The 13,458-nt window shown below is 48.3% G+C and overlaps 1 protein-coding gene across 1 annotated transcript in view; it reads right to left on the bottom strand.

The window, feature by feature from the left end:
* Positions 1–498: 498 nt before the first annotated feature.
* Positions 499–13,458, bottom strand: part of PIP4P2 (phosphatidylinositol-4,5-bisphosphate 4-phosphatase 2) — a 104,161-nt gene continuing 91,201 nt past the window's right edge. The window contains exon 7 of the mRNA XM_075353099.1: positions 499–5,676. Coding sequence (XP_075209214.1) covers positions 5,533–5,676 — 144 coding nt within the window. The 3' untranslated portion in view covers positions 499–5,532. The remainder of the gene's footprint in view (positions 5,677–13,458) is intronic.

The raw sequence follows: 13,458 nt of genomic DNA, 5'->3' as shown, positions 1-13,458 counted from the left end.
CAAAGGAGAAAGCCGCTGCCCGGCAGCTCAGCTCCCCTGAATGCACGAGGATCCGTATTTGAATTCATCAGCCAACATTCAGGGATAATCGAGAGTCTCCGATGCAAACCAGATATTGAGGAGGTTCAGCCAACTTAAACCTGCATGTAATATAACCTGCCTAGAGGTCTTAGTATGGGTCTGTCCCCAAATTTGACAAGAAAAACTGCATACATTATCAAAAAGAGGTAAGAGATCTGATGAGAGGTGTACTTACTTTGACAATCTCTGTCAGTATGGTTGTTAAGATGAACATTTTAATGGAGGATTATACATCAAGATTTTATTACTATTCTAACAGGTCTAAGATCTAAGAAATGTATACAGTTTGTGTTGTGACCTTTGGTAATACACCTCCTTTAAAGGGGTTGTCCACTACCTTTACATTAATGGCCTATCCTTAAGATAGGTCCATCAATGTTTGATCGGCCAGGGTCTGACACCTGGCATCCCTACCGATCAGCTGTTCTTGGCGACGGCAGCAGCAGCTGGAAATGCTCAGTTCTGGGAGGTGCTCTGTCTTCCAATAGCGACCGGGGCACTGCACATCCGCCTCCTAGTGATCTGAATGGGAGGCGGATGTGCAGTACCACAGAAGGCAAGGCAGCTCCAGAGCTGAGCATTAAGGCTGCTGCCGGGACCGGGAACAGCTGATCGGTGGGGATGGGGGGTGTCGGACCCCGGCCAATAAGACATTGATGACCTATCCTAAGGATAAGCAATCAATGTAAAAGTAGGGGACAACCTCTTTAAAAAAGGTAGCTGCAAGGTGCTTTTCTCAATTTGTGGACAACAGTTTATTGGTTGACTTAAGTCAGGAGGGAAGTAGTGTTTTTTTAGCTCTTCCTCTTGTGAGGTTAGTTTTCGATATGCAACAATAGCACAAAAAAAAACAAAAAAAAAAACAAAAACAGGGGTTTGGGTCTCAAACATTTTTTAAAGCTCCTGTTAGATACCAGAAGCCATAAGTGGCATCTACTACGGTTCAATGAGCTGAAAATAACATTGATGCCAAACTAAGGATAGTAATAAAATTATGTAATCGAGATGTTAGAGTGAACCTGTCATGAGATTCACGCTAACCAAACCACAGGCAGCACATAGACAGCACTAGTTGCATTATTGCAGCCATGTAAGTTTTACACTGAAACTGTGGCATTTCAGAGAACATATACTAGGAGATGCCGGCTGGGGACCATACATCTCAGATGACTAGACCAAGAGGCCGATCGCCGTGGCTTCTTCCTGATCCCTGTTCATAGACTGACAGGTGTCACACTATGGGTGTATAAGGAAAGACCTGTCAGTCATGGGCAGAGAGGCTGGGAGTAGCTGCTAGGGACCAGCCTCTTGGGACTAGTCAGAGGATGTGTCCCTGCGCATCTTTTCAGAGTTGGCTTACTCTGGAACGCCAAGGCTTTCAGAATAACACACACACAGCCAGTGTCCGCTTCATGCTGCCCGTTGTTTGTAGAGCAGGGCTCTCCCGAACTGAGTCAACTACTTTAATTTTTGCTCATGAAGCAGTTAGCATGGGTCAAAAGACCAACCAGTCAGGCAGGGATATCCAATACAAGAACGGTGGCAGAAGATCTGTCTCCTCTCCTGATATGTTTTGATAAAGACTTCTATTTCTCATGACTTAACAATTACAGACCATCTTGTAATATAACTATGCATTGTGAAATTCCCTTGTTATTCCTCCAAGAAATTTAGAAAATAACCAATAGTGTATTATTATTAGGGCTATGTGCCTTCACGCTGATTCTCTAAAATTAGTATTCGGTCCATACTAAGGGGTACTTTACACGCTGCGACATCGCATCCGAAATATCGTCGAGGTCATGTCGTTAGTGACGAACATCCGGCGCCGGTAACGACATTGCAACGTGTAAATCCTAGGTGCGACGATAAAACGATCGCAAATGCGTCGAACATCGGTGATCTGTGTAGCGTCGGTCATTTTCATAATGTCGAGTCGACCACAGGTGCGATGTTGTTTGTTGTTCCTGCAGCTCCACACATTGCTGTGTGTAAACCCGCAGGAGCGACAAACATCTCCTTACCTGTGTCCAGAAGGCAATGCGGAAGGGAGAAGGTGGGCGGGATGTTATGTCCCGCTCATCTCCGCTTCTATTGGCCGGCCGATTAGCGACGTCGCGGTGACGCCAAACACACCTCCCCCTTGAAGGAGGGATATTTCGGCAGTCACAGCGACGTCGCCGAGCAGGTATGTGCGTGTGAATCTGCCATAGCGATTATGTTCGCTACGGCAGCAATCACCACATATCGCATGTGCGACGGGGGCGGGTACTATCGCGCTCGGCATCGCTAGCTGATGCTAGCAATGTTGCAACGTGTAAAGTACCCCTAAGTCTGTGCACCCTATCGGGCAAGTATCCTCAGGAGGTATGCCGAAGGTGTCCCCACCATAGGGATCCACTGTGAAGATATGTTTCTTTGCAGTGGTCTTCTATGTAGGAAAGTCTATTCTGCTGAACTTCGAGATAGATTAAAGTAGTTGTCCACTATTCGGACAACCCCTTCCCAATCCCTATACTTCCCCTCAGTAAAATAATAACTATTCACGCCTCCAGTACCATTCCAACAATGTCTGAACTGGCTCTCAAGGGATTGTGTGACATTAGGTTATGCGATCTCTGGGGCCAATCATTACTGGCTATACTCTCCTCTCTTTCGGACATAATGGACATCCAGAGGAGGTGATGACAGCTGCAGCTCTCACTTCCTTCAAATGTCTGATTTGTCTGAAGGCGGGGAGAGTGAAGTCAGCATTGATTATTAAGTCACCTGATCCCTGCAGGTAATATCACACAATCCCTGGGAGGGCCGGTGTCCACACAGCTGGAATGGTACCGGAGACGTGAATAGGCGTTACTTTACTGGGGAGAAAACAAAGATTGAGAAGGGGTTGTCCAACCCCTTTAGAAAGAAAAAAAAACAAAAAACAAAACAGTATGCAGAACACTGTAGGATCCCGCTTTATACTGTAGGCTCAGTGCACAGACACAGCTTTAACTGGGTTAGGACACAGACTGATAAAGTAAATGGTGACACCCATTTATCAATTTATTCAGAAGTTTCTAGGATGAATAACAGAGGAACAGGATAACAGTTATCAAATGTGATGCTCCACGATCGGTAAATTATATTGATTGCAGATATGCCTTAAAATAAATGTCAGGAAAATCGACATTAAATGTTAATTGTCTCCTTCAGTTTGTACACAATAGGGGTTGCCTGATTTCCATATTAGTAATTACACTTTTTTTTATGGAAGTATACCTTATTATACAGATCTGGTGCAGTGATATTTTCAGCAATAGCAAAATGCAATGACTGGCATCAGAAGATCCTAATCTAAAAACCGTCCAGAGCAGGAGCAGACTGACCACTCATGTATTTAGGTATTGCTTACGGCTCCGACAGCAAATGTAAGAACTACACCATAGATTAATGGGGGTGGATTCGAGCTCCATTAGTGCTTTTTGTCATAAACTGTAAAAAGCAGGCTGCGTAAAACCACCGCTAAAGGGGGGGTGTGGGCACTCACTGCAGGCAGATATATTATCCCCATTAGAATTTATGAGAGCTGTACAAATAGGTTTCCAAAAACTAGAACACGTTTTATTTTTTAATGCTCGGTTTTCATTTAAAGTATTATTAATGGTATAGAGCACATAAGAGTAACTACCCAGGGTCCAGAAAATCCTCTGTCCACGCCTGATCCAAATGCGCAAAGTTAGATGAATTTGTCATCCTCAGTAGCAGCAATTATGTCCTGGAACTAGTAAAACAAAATTGCACTTTCAAAGGGTTATTCTCAAAATATTATGTTTTCCCTATCCACAAGACATGTGATTGCCTGAGGTTCTGATCACGGGGACCCACTGTGACTCTGGGACTGGGGTCTGCGGAGCAGTTTTAACTGGAGCAAAAGGTGCACATGCTGAACCCTGTGTTCTCTTTCTCCAGTGGTACTGTAGACAATGAAAGGAGTAGAAATGTGCATGCTCAACGCAGTCCTGTGCTTGGCTTTCTTGGTCAGTTCCATAAACAATGAATTGAGTGGAGGTGCTCAACTCTGCTTTCTCTAGCAGTCCTGTAGGCAATGAATGGAATGAAGATGTGTATGTTCGACTTTGCCATGTGTTAGTACCATATACAATGAATTGAGTAGAGGTGCATATGCTTGACTCTGAGCTCTGGTTTCTTGAGCAGTCCTGTAGACAATGAATGGAGTGGAGGTGTGCATGCTTAGCTTTCTTCCTCAGTCCCATACACAATGAATGGAGTGGAGGTGCACATGTTCGACTCTGCACTCTTGCTCCAGCAGTCCTGTAGACAATTAATTAAGTGGAGGTGCGCATGCTCGACTTTACACTCTTCATTGTCTGGGACTGGTGGCGATCAGCATGCATACCTCCAATCCATTCATTATAGGACACCGGATCTTCAGATTGCACGGGAGGGGGTCCCAGAAGTCAGATTACAAACAATCAGTAATTTATCAACTTAATATTTTGGGAATAACCCTATAATGATTATTTAAAAAAAAAAACTACTTCTAAACAGTAAGGCCTCAGAATACACATTTAATAGTTAAATTTACTCCTATGACCATTGCTAACAGATACCACAGGGATCACCGATCTATACAGAAGCTATCTCCGCTCTGGGCTGTATACCTAACTGGAGCATGTATCCCCCCCCCAATCGGTCACAGACTCCGAGCCCAACCATAGAGTTAGAGTCGCAGTGTAAACAGGTAGAAATGTGGAATTATTCTTGTATGGCCGTACAATACTCATGGCACAGATGGAACATAACAGGGGAAAACAACGGCTTAAAATATAACACACAGGAAGCAAATAACAGGACAATGGACGGATGCTGGAACGTGTACACAGGCGAGATATTCAAAGCTTCAAAATCTAGCAGCGCGGACAAAACTAAGTTGCATATTACGTAGTGCAATGGTATTCAGCTCATGTACAACTACCTCCTGTCAGGAGACATCATGAATATGGAGTAAACCTTCACATTGGCCTAGATTTCCCAGCAGCTATGATGAAGGACAAGTCCTTGTAAGCTCCAGCCGCAGCGGCCGACATACACCAGCCTGCAGGTCCACAGCCAAAGGGTTATAATGGGAGAGATGACAATGGAATGTCGACCTATGGCCTATGTGTGTCTCATATACCTGCACCCATAGCACCGGCACATCCCACACCCGAAAAACAAGCTGTGGTGGAAGCAGCTGACGGCACGAGTGCAAACGGGCACTGCCCCTGGTCTACAAGTCAGGCATGATGACAACACCCCACACACCAGGGAGGACATTCCCTTTTCCAGGCAGAAAACGCTCAGGGTCCTGTTCTGAGGTAAATCCAGCAGTATAGTGGTTAAAAATAAAGATAATACCCAGAATGTTTCGATGACAAATCGCATGAAGCTACAAACTAGACAACTTTATGCAAATGTGTGTTCTGGATAGCTGACTCTTATGGCTCCCCAGTAGCAAGCCCGGACAAGACAAACTAGGCCTAAGAGGTAAGCGACCGCCCAGGAGACGTATGTGGCGTGGAAGCGTCTGGCGAAGTCTTGTGTGCCGACCTGAAAGCAACAGAAAACATAGTTATGATAAAAAAAAATTAATAGTCTGGCAGCTTTAAAAATGCGTTGCAATACGATACTCGTAATACTCAATACTCGTACACACACACACACACACACACACACACGTCCTTAATGTCCACGTTTCATCACTTATATATATCTATGTCTGGCAACAATTAAGAGACCACTACCCGGTTTTACAAAAAACAGCTTCTCTGCATGTCTGACAGCCATTCCATTCCAGTGTCAGTTGATTCCATCCAGATTACACCTCATAATTAGGTGATCACCTGAACCAAATCTTATGTAACGAGGGAAAGTATAAAGACCACTTCTGTGGTCTTCCCAATCCTCTTGCATTAGGTTAAGCTGGATGGCAAAACAAGTGTTAGTAATATCCCAAAAATAATGGGAATGAAAAAATATGAAATGAAAAAAAAAAAACCATGCCAAAAGGAGTTAAAAAGAAAAAAAAAAAAAGTCTTGAGTGAGGAAAAGAAGGGTTCAAATCTGGCCTTACTAGCAGAGGGATACAGTAAGCGTCATGTTGCTTCCATTCTTAAAATGTCTAAGATGGCAGTCCATTACAACAAGGTCAGGCAGCAGACATTGGGGACAACAAAGCTACAGACCAGCAGAGGGCGAAAGCGACTCTCCACTGATCGGGATGAACGTCATGTTATTCGAATGTCATTCAGTAACTGCAGGAGGACATCAAGTGACCTACAAATGGCAGCTGGGGTACAGTGCACGGCAAGAAAAGTCGTTAACAGGCTCCTAGAGGCAGGGCTCGTCATGTAAAGCTAGAAAAAAGCTTTTTATCAATGAGAAGCATAGGAGAGCCAGGCTGAAGTTTGGCAAAGACCATAAGGATTGGACCATAGAGGACTGGAGTACGGTAATCTTCTCGGATGAGTCTAAATTTCAGCTTTTCCCAACACCTGATTGTCTAATGGTTAGACGGAGATCTGGAGAGGCGTACAAGCCAGTGTGTCTTGCACCCACTGTGAAATTTGGTGGAGGATCGGTGATGATCTGGAGAGGTTTCAGCAAGGCTGGATTTGGGCAGATTAAACTTTGTGAAGGACGTATGAATCAAGCCGCATACAATTTTATCCTGGAAAAACAGTTGCTTCCTTCTGCTCAGGCAATGTTCCCCAACTCTGTGGACTGTTTTTTTCCAGCAGGACAATTCGCCATGCCACACAGCTAGGTCAATTAATGTGTGGATGAAGAACCACCACATCAAAACCCTGTCATGGCTAGCCCAATCTCCAGACCTGAACCCCATTGAAAACCTCGGGAATGTAATCAAGAGGAAGATGGATAGTCACAAGCCATCAAACAAAGAACTGATTAAATTTTTGCACCAGGAGTGGCATAAGGTCACCCAAAAGCAATGTGAAAGATTGGTGGAAAGCAGCCAATATGCATGAAAGCTGTGGTTATTCCACAAAATTTTGATTTCTGAACTATTCGAGTTAAAACATTATTAGTATTGTTGTTTCTAAATGATTATGAACTTGTTTTCTTTGCATTATTTGAGGTCTGAAAGCAATGCATTGTTTTGTTATTTTGACCATTTCTCATTTTCAGAAAATACAAAATATTTTACTTGGAAATTCGGAGACGTGATGTCAGTAGTTTATAGAATAAAAGAACAATTTACATTTCACTCAAAAACACCGTAAAATTGTTTTCTCTTAGCCATCATTGGGGGGACACAGGACCATGGGTGTTATGCTGCCTATCCATAGGAGGACACTAAGATGCAAAAGCATAGCTCGTCCCCTGCAGTATACACCCCCTGGCTGGGCCAGGTAACCTCAGTTTTAGTACACAAGCAGTAGGAGAAAAAGCCAGTAAAAACTTCTCAACAGAGGAACATGAGAAAAAAAAAAAAAAAAGTGTCATAACCAAATAAGGTACTGAGAGAACCAAGGCCCAACAGGGTGGGTGCTGTGTCCCCCAAGGATGGCTAAGAGAAAACGATTTTACGGTGAGTACACAAAAATCCGTTTTTCTCTGACTCCTCATTGGGGGACACAGGACCATGGGACATCCTAAAGCAGTCCATGGGTGGGAAAAATAAAAACAAGACAACGCAATCCAAGGACTAGGAACCAGTCCCAGACAGCCTGGAGCACCTACTGAGAGAAGGTGCTCTACTGCCGTTTGCAGAATTGCCCTACCCAGATTTGCCTCAGCTGAAACCTGGGAATGGACTCTGTAATGCTTTGAAAACGTATGTAGGCTAGACCAGGTCGCAGCCTTACACACCTGTTCCACTGAAGCCTTATGCCGAATGGCCCACGAAGCGCCAACTGCTCGTGTGGAATGAGCCCGCAGCCCATTAGGAATGGGCTTGAGTTGCAAGCGGTAGACTTCCTGGATCGCAGAGCGAATCCAGCGAGCCAGAGTAGCCTTTGAAGCTGCTTGTCCCTTCTTAGGCCCCTCAGGAATGATGAACAAAGAGTCTGTTTTCCTAAAGGGGGCTGTCCTGGATATGTAATATGTGAGAGCTCTGACGAGGTCTAACAAATGCAGAGACCATTCCACCCTATGAACTGGGTGTGGACAAAAGAAAAGCAGAACAATGTCCTCGTTCAAATGAAACGGGGTAGGAACCTTTGGAAGAAAATCTGGAAGGGGGCGCAGAACCACCTTGTCCTGGTGAAAAATCAGAAAAGGCTCGCGGCAATAGAGTGCTGCTAGCTCCGAAACCAGTCTGATGGACGTAATTGCCACCAGGAACGTCACCTTGCAGGACTGAAGAGCCAGGGAGGATTCCTTGAGAGGTTCAAAGGGGGACCTCTGGAGACCGTCCAGAACGAGATTGAGGTCCCATGGGTCCAGCGGCCGTTTGTACGGGGAAACTAGATGGGAAACGCCCTGGAGGAAGGTCTTGACCTGCGGTTTTTGAGCCAGGCGGCATTGGTAGAAGATTGAGAGCGCTGAGACCTGCCCTTTAAGGGAACTGAGAGCCAATTTGTAGAAAATAGAGAATTCTGGGGATGGCCAGAGGCAGAGGCTGGACTTTAGTTTCCCTGCACCATGAAAGGAAGATTTTCCACGTACGGTGGTAAATGCGGGATGAAGCAGGCTTTCGGGCACTGATCATGGTGGAGATAACAGTGGGGGAGAATCCTGCTCTTGTTAATACCCAGGTCTCAATGGCCATGCCGTTAGCTTCAGGGCTCTGGAGTTCTGATGGGAAATGGGCCCTTGGGTCAGCGAGTCTAGGATGTCTGGAAGGCGCCACGGTAAGTCTACGAGCATTTGTACTAATTTGGTGTACCAGGCGCGCCTGGGCCCGTTCCGGTGCTATCAGTATCACCGGGACTCCCTCTGCCTTGATTTTTCTGATTACCCGTGGCAGCAGAGGTAGAGCTGGAAAAATGTAAGGTAGGCGGAAGTGGTGCCAGGAGCAGACTAGAGCATCCGCGCCGATGGACTGCGGATCGCGTGATCTGGCTATGAACGCGGGTACCTTTGCGTTCAACCTTGAGGCCATTAGATTCACGTCTGGTGTACCCCAGCGAGTGCAGATGTGTAGGAACACTTCTGGGTGGAGAGACCACTCTCTGGCGGCCAGGCCTTGGCGACTTAGAAGTCTGCTGACAAGTCCTCTACTCCCGGTATGTGTACCGCTGATATCACTGACCCCGTCGATTCGGCCCAGCTGAAGATCCTGTGGGCCTCTAGATAAATTGCCTTGTTGCAGGTGTCCCCCAGCTGTCGCATTGTCCGATTGGACTCGAATCTGACGACCCGCTAGCAGAGGGCAGAACGCCCTGAGCACGAGGAAGATCGCGCAGATTTCCAGGATGTTTATGGGTAGGGAAGACTCCTGGGGCGTCCAACGTCCTTGAGCAGTGTGGTGCCGGTACACTGCTCCCCAGCCTAGGAGGCTGGCGTCCGTGGTCAGGATCAGCCAGTTCACTGGGAGAAAAGATCTCCCCTTTGATAGGGATGAGGACCGAAGCCACCAGCGGAGTGCGTACCTGACTGAAGGAGTCAGGTGAAGATGTCTGTCCGGGGAGAAGAGGCTCTTGTCCCAGGCCGCTAGAAGGGCTAGCTGCAGTGGGCGGAGGTGCAGTTGAGCAAAGGGTACTGCTTTCATAGCCGCCACCATCCTGCCGAGCACCTTCATGCTGAATCGAATGGAACAAGACGGAGGACGTAGAAGGCAGCATACCGCTCGTTGAAGAGCGACCGCCTTGTCCAGGGGGAGATAGATCAACCCCCGACGGATGTCCAGGGACATGCCCAGGAAGGTGATGGATCGTGATGGGATCGGGGATGATTGGTCTAGATTCACTAGCCACCCTAAGCGGGATAGGGTGTCCACAGTGATCTGTACGCTGGTTGAGCAGTCGTGGAAGGAGGGGGCCTCCCAAGTAAGGGAGAACGACTACTCCCCTGGCGTGAAGGACGCTCATGGCGGCCGCCATGACTTTGGTGAAGACCCTTGGTGCGGTGGCAAGGCCGAAGGGTAGAGCTACGAATTGAATGTGGGAGTCCTGAACTGCGAAGCGGAGGAACTTTTGGTGATCTGGGGCGATGGGTATGTGCAGGTACGAGTCGATGTCTATGGAGGTGAGGAATTCCCCTTCAACCATGGATGCAATAATGGACCTTAGGGACTCCATTCTGAATCTCCGTACGTACATTTGTCGTCTGAGGCGGCAGCCCAGATGTGTTGAAAGAGCCGCAGTCGACCTCCTACAATGAGTGTGTCTTCCGGGGCGCCGAAGGAGTCATGAGGGGGTTAAACGTCGTGGACGAGTCTCCCTAGTCCTGGACTGTTTCGGTCTAGGCTGCCATGACGAAGTGGGATTCGGGGAGAGCTGAGAAGGTCGGTCCCTGCGTAGTCCGCGGCTGGTGGCGGGGACAGCACGGGATGTCGACCAACCAATGAGTACCGAAGGAGCGGAACGAGGACGGTGGACGTCTGGTGAAGGTCGTCCTGGACTTCAGCTGGGGGAGGGAGGTACTCTTTCCTCCCGTGGCGTCAGAAATGAGCTTGTCCAGACTTTCGCCAAACAAAATCGGTCTGGAAAAAAGGGAAGGCCCGTGAGAGACTTCTTGGAGGCAGAGTCCGCTCGCCATTGTCGGAGCCAGAGAGCTCTACGGATGGCTATGGTATTTGAGGCGGCAAACGCTGCGCAGGTAGCAGCGTCCATGGAGGCCTGCATGAGGTACTCCGCCGCAGCGGCAATTTGAGCTGTTACCTCTGTGAAGGTATGAGTGAACTGGGATTCCTCAAGCGAAGTCTTAAGGGATTCTGCCCAGACCGAGATCGCCTTTGCGACCCACACAGAGGCAAAGGAGGGCGGGAGGGAGGAACCCGCAGCCTCAAAAGGCAGAGCGGGCGAGGTGCTCCACCTGTCTGTCTGTCGGGTCCTTGATGGAGGAACCATCAGGTAAAGACAGGAGCGTGAGACCTGACTTGTGGCAAGGCGGGAGACCGGGGGGGGGGGGGGTCGACCGAGGGCGGATCGGGCCAGCCCTTAGGGGCAGGTGAGGCAAAAGGGTACCGGGCATCCATGAGTTTTCGGTGAGGATATCCTGAAACTGGGTTATCAGCGAAAACTTTTTTGGGGTTTCTTTGCCCTCTTAAAGGAGACCGCATTGTCAGTGGTAGTGGATGGGGGATCCTCCACATGCAGAGTTTGGTTGACTGCTGCTATAAGGGAGTCTATTGCAGTTTGATCATCTGGGGAGGATGAAACCAAGGAATCCTCCTGGTACAAACAGCATTCTCCCTCCTCCAGCTCTTCAGAAGCCGTGGAGTGTGTGGGAGGGCCTGCCCTGTGTGCTCCCAAAGGAGAGCCATGGGGGCCATGAGAGAGTGCTAGAGATACCCGGCCATGTGCTCTTTTCCTGATCCCTGCAACCGGTGAAGCATGTGCCCGGATTACCTCAGAAGGATCCTCCATAGGGGTATCCTCAGGCTGCGTTCCGTCCACGGACCCAGAAGGGTGTAGAGGACGACATTGCATAGCCAGCACCAGGTTCTGTGACAGTTTTTCGATGGATTGGGACAGAAACTGTGCCCATTCCGGTGAGCTGGGAGCCCTAGTAACTGGACTGACTGTTGCGGCAGTGGTGGCGGGGGGGTCTTGGGGGGCTATAGGGGCACAGGACTCACAGAGAGAAGAGCTAGCTCAGCGTGGCAGGCAGTGCAGGCTGAATAATCTCTTAGTACCCTTAGAATTCTGCATGTTCCTAACAGGAGTATGCCAGGAGGGGGAGCAATGCTCAGCAGAGCTACAAGTGAAGCAGGTACCTCACCAGAATCAGTCGATGGCCCTGCGTCCTCAGGAAGGAGTAAGCTCTGTGGAGAACTTGGCACGCTTTCCTGGGGGCGAGGCTTATCGCGGCCCACAGGGGGCGGGGCTTAGCGCTAAAAGAGCGCCAAGAAGTCAGTGTGCCCCCCTGCTGTCAGTAGCAAAAAACGGCGGGAAGGGAGCATCTGTGAGTTTTTCTCCCCCTCCCTCCAGTCAGCACACAGCTTGTCGCCGGTGGATTATATCTGCCGGCTTTCTTGCAATCAGAGCACTCAGCTAGAGCAAATAAGCAGAGCAAATAAACAGTGTGACTTCCCCCCCCCCCCTCCCCCCTCCTACAGCCAGCACGCAGTTAGAGAAAAATTAACACTGTGTGTTCAGGATCCCTGGGGCTCTCCTCCTTGCAATCAGCAAGGGACATTCTCAAATACTGTAAATTCAGTAGTCCTTGGAGCCTTCCCTGCACCGTCTTTTCTCCTTTTGTCTGGGAAACCAGTCAGGGGGGATCTCACCTCAACACTGCCTCAGTCCAGGCAGTGGAAATAGCAGTCAGCTTGCTGTGTCCGGCCACACAGGTGCCATGTTCAACTCAGAGCCTGCAAAGAGGGGCTGAGGAATTGTGCCTCAGCCCTGGGCTCTGGAAAATCGGTGTCTGTGAGACCCGTCGTCCAGTAAAAGGCAGCCCAGGATCCAGCGTCGCAGGAGGGGGTACGTGGAGGCAACACTCCGCGTTCCCGCCCGTTGATGGTATTGGGAGATCGGTCCCAAAAGGAAACAGTCGCCCTCAAAAAATAAAACCTTGAAAGATGTGCCTCCTACAGACACTAAGCCAAAACTGAGGTTGCCTGGCCCGGCCAGGGGGTGTATACTGCAGTTGAGGAGCTATGCTTTTGCATCTACTTAGTGTCCTCCTATGGATAGGCAGCATAACACCCATGGTCCTGTGTCCCCCAATGAGGCGTCAGAGAAATATACCTATAAAAGAGAAAAATCAGAAAAACTGACAATTTTGCAGTGGTCTATTAATTTTTGCTAGAGCTGTATATTAAACGTGTAACACTATAAAAAGGTGCCGATGGGGTTACATCAGGGGCGGACACATCATTGGTGAAGCCGCACAGGAGCCCAAGAGGATGGGGGTCCATGTCTACCCCCAAAGCTGGAGGAATTGTACATTTTGATGAGCTTTTGTGCAGCAACAGGCCCATATATTGTCCTTGCACAGGAGCAATTTTCTGTCTGGGGGTTACATTAGCCCAGAGGTAATAAATGTAATTTTGGCCTTCATCTGACCAGGTAGATCCAGCAATAAAACGAAAATTGTATGTAATGTACCGTTTTGGTTTTTACAGTAGGCCTTTGGGTGTCCGATACCACTGTGACATCTGAGGCCTCCACTAGACGTATACGTCCCCAAAGAGCCTCCAGATTCTTATTCCAGTATATCGCAGGGCAGCCTCCCCCCTTTCTACAGCCTTCTCCATAA

Source organism: Anomaloglossus baeobatrachus, chromosome 6, assembly GCF_048569485.1.
Source record: "Anomaloglossus baeobatrachus isolate aAnoBae1 chromosome 6, aAnoBae1.hap1, whole genome shotgun sequence".
In the NCBI taxonomy this organism is placed as follows: domain Eukaryota; kingdom Metazoa; phylum Chordata; class Amphibia; order Anura; family Aromobatidae; genus Anomaloglossus; species Anomaloglossus baeobatrachus.
The sequence above is the reverse complement of the archived record's forward strand: the minus strand, read 5'-3'. Positions and strand labels throughout refer to the sequence as shown.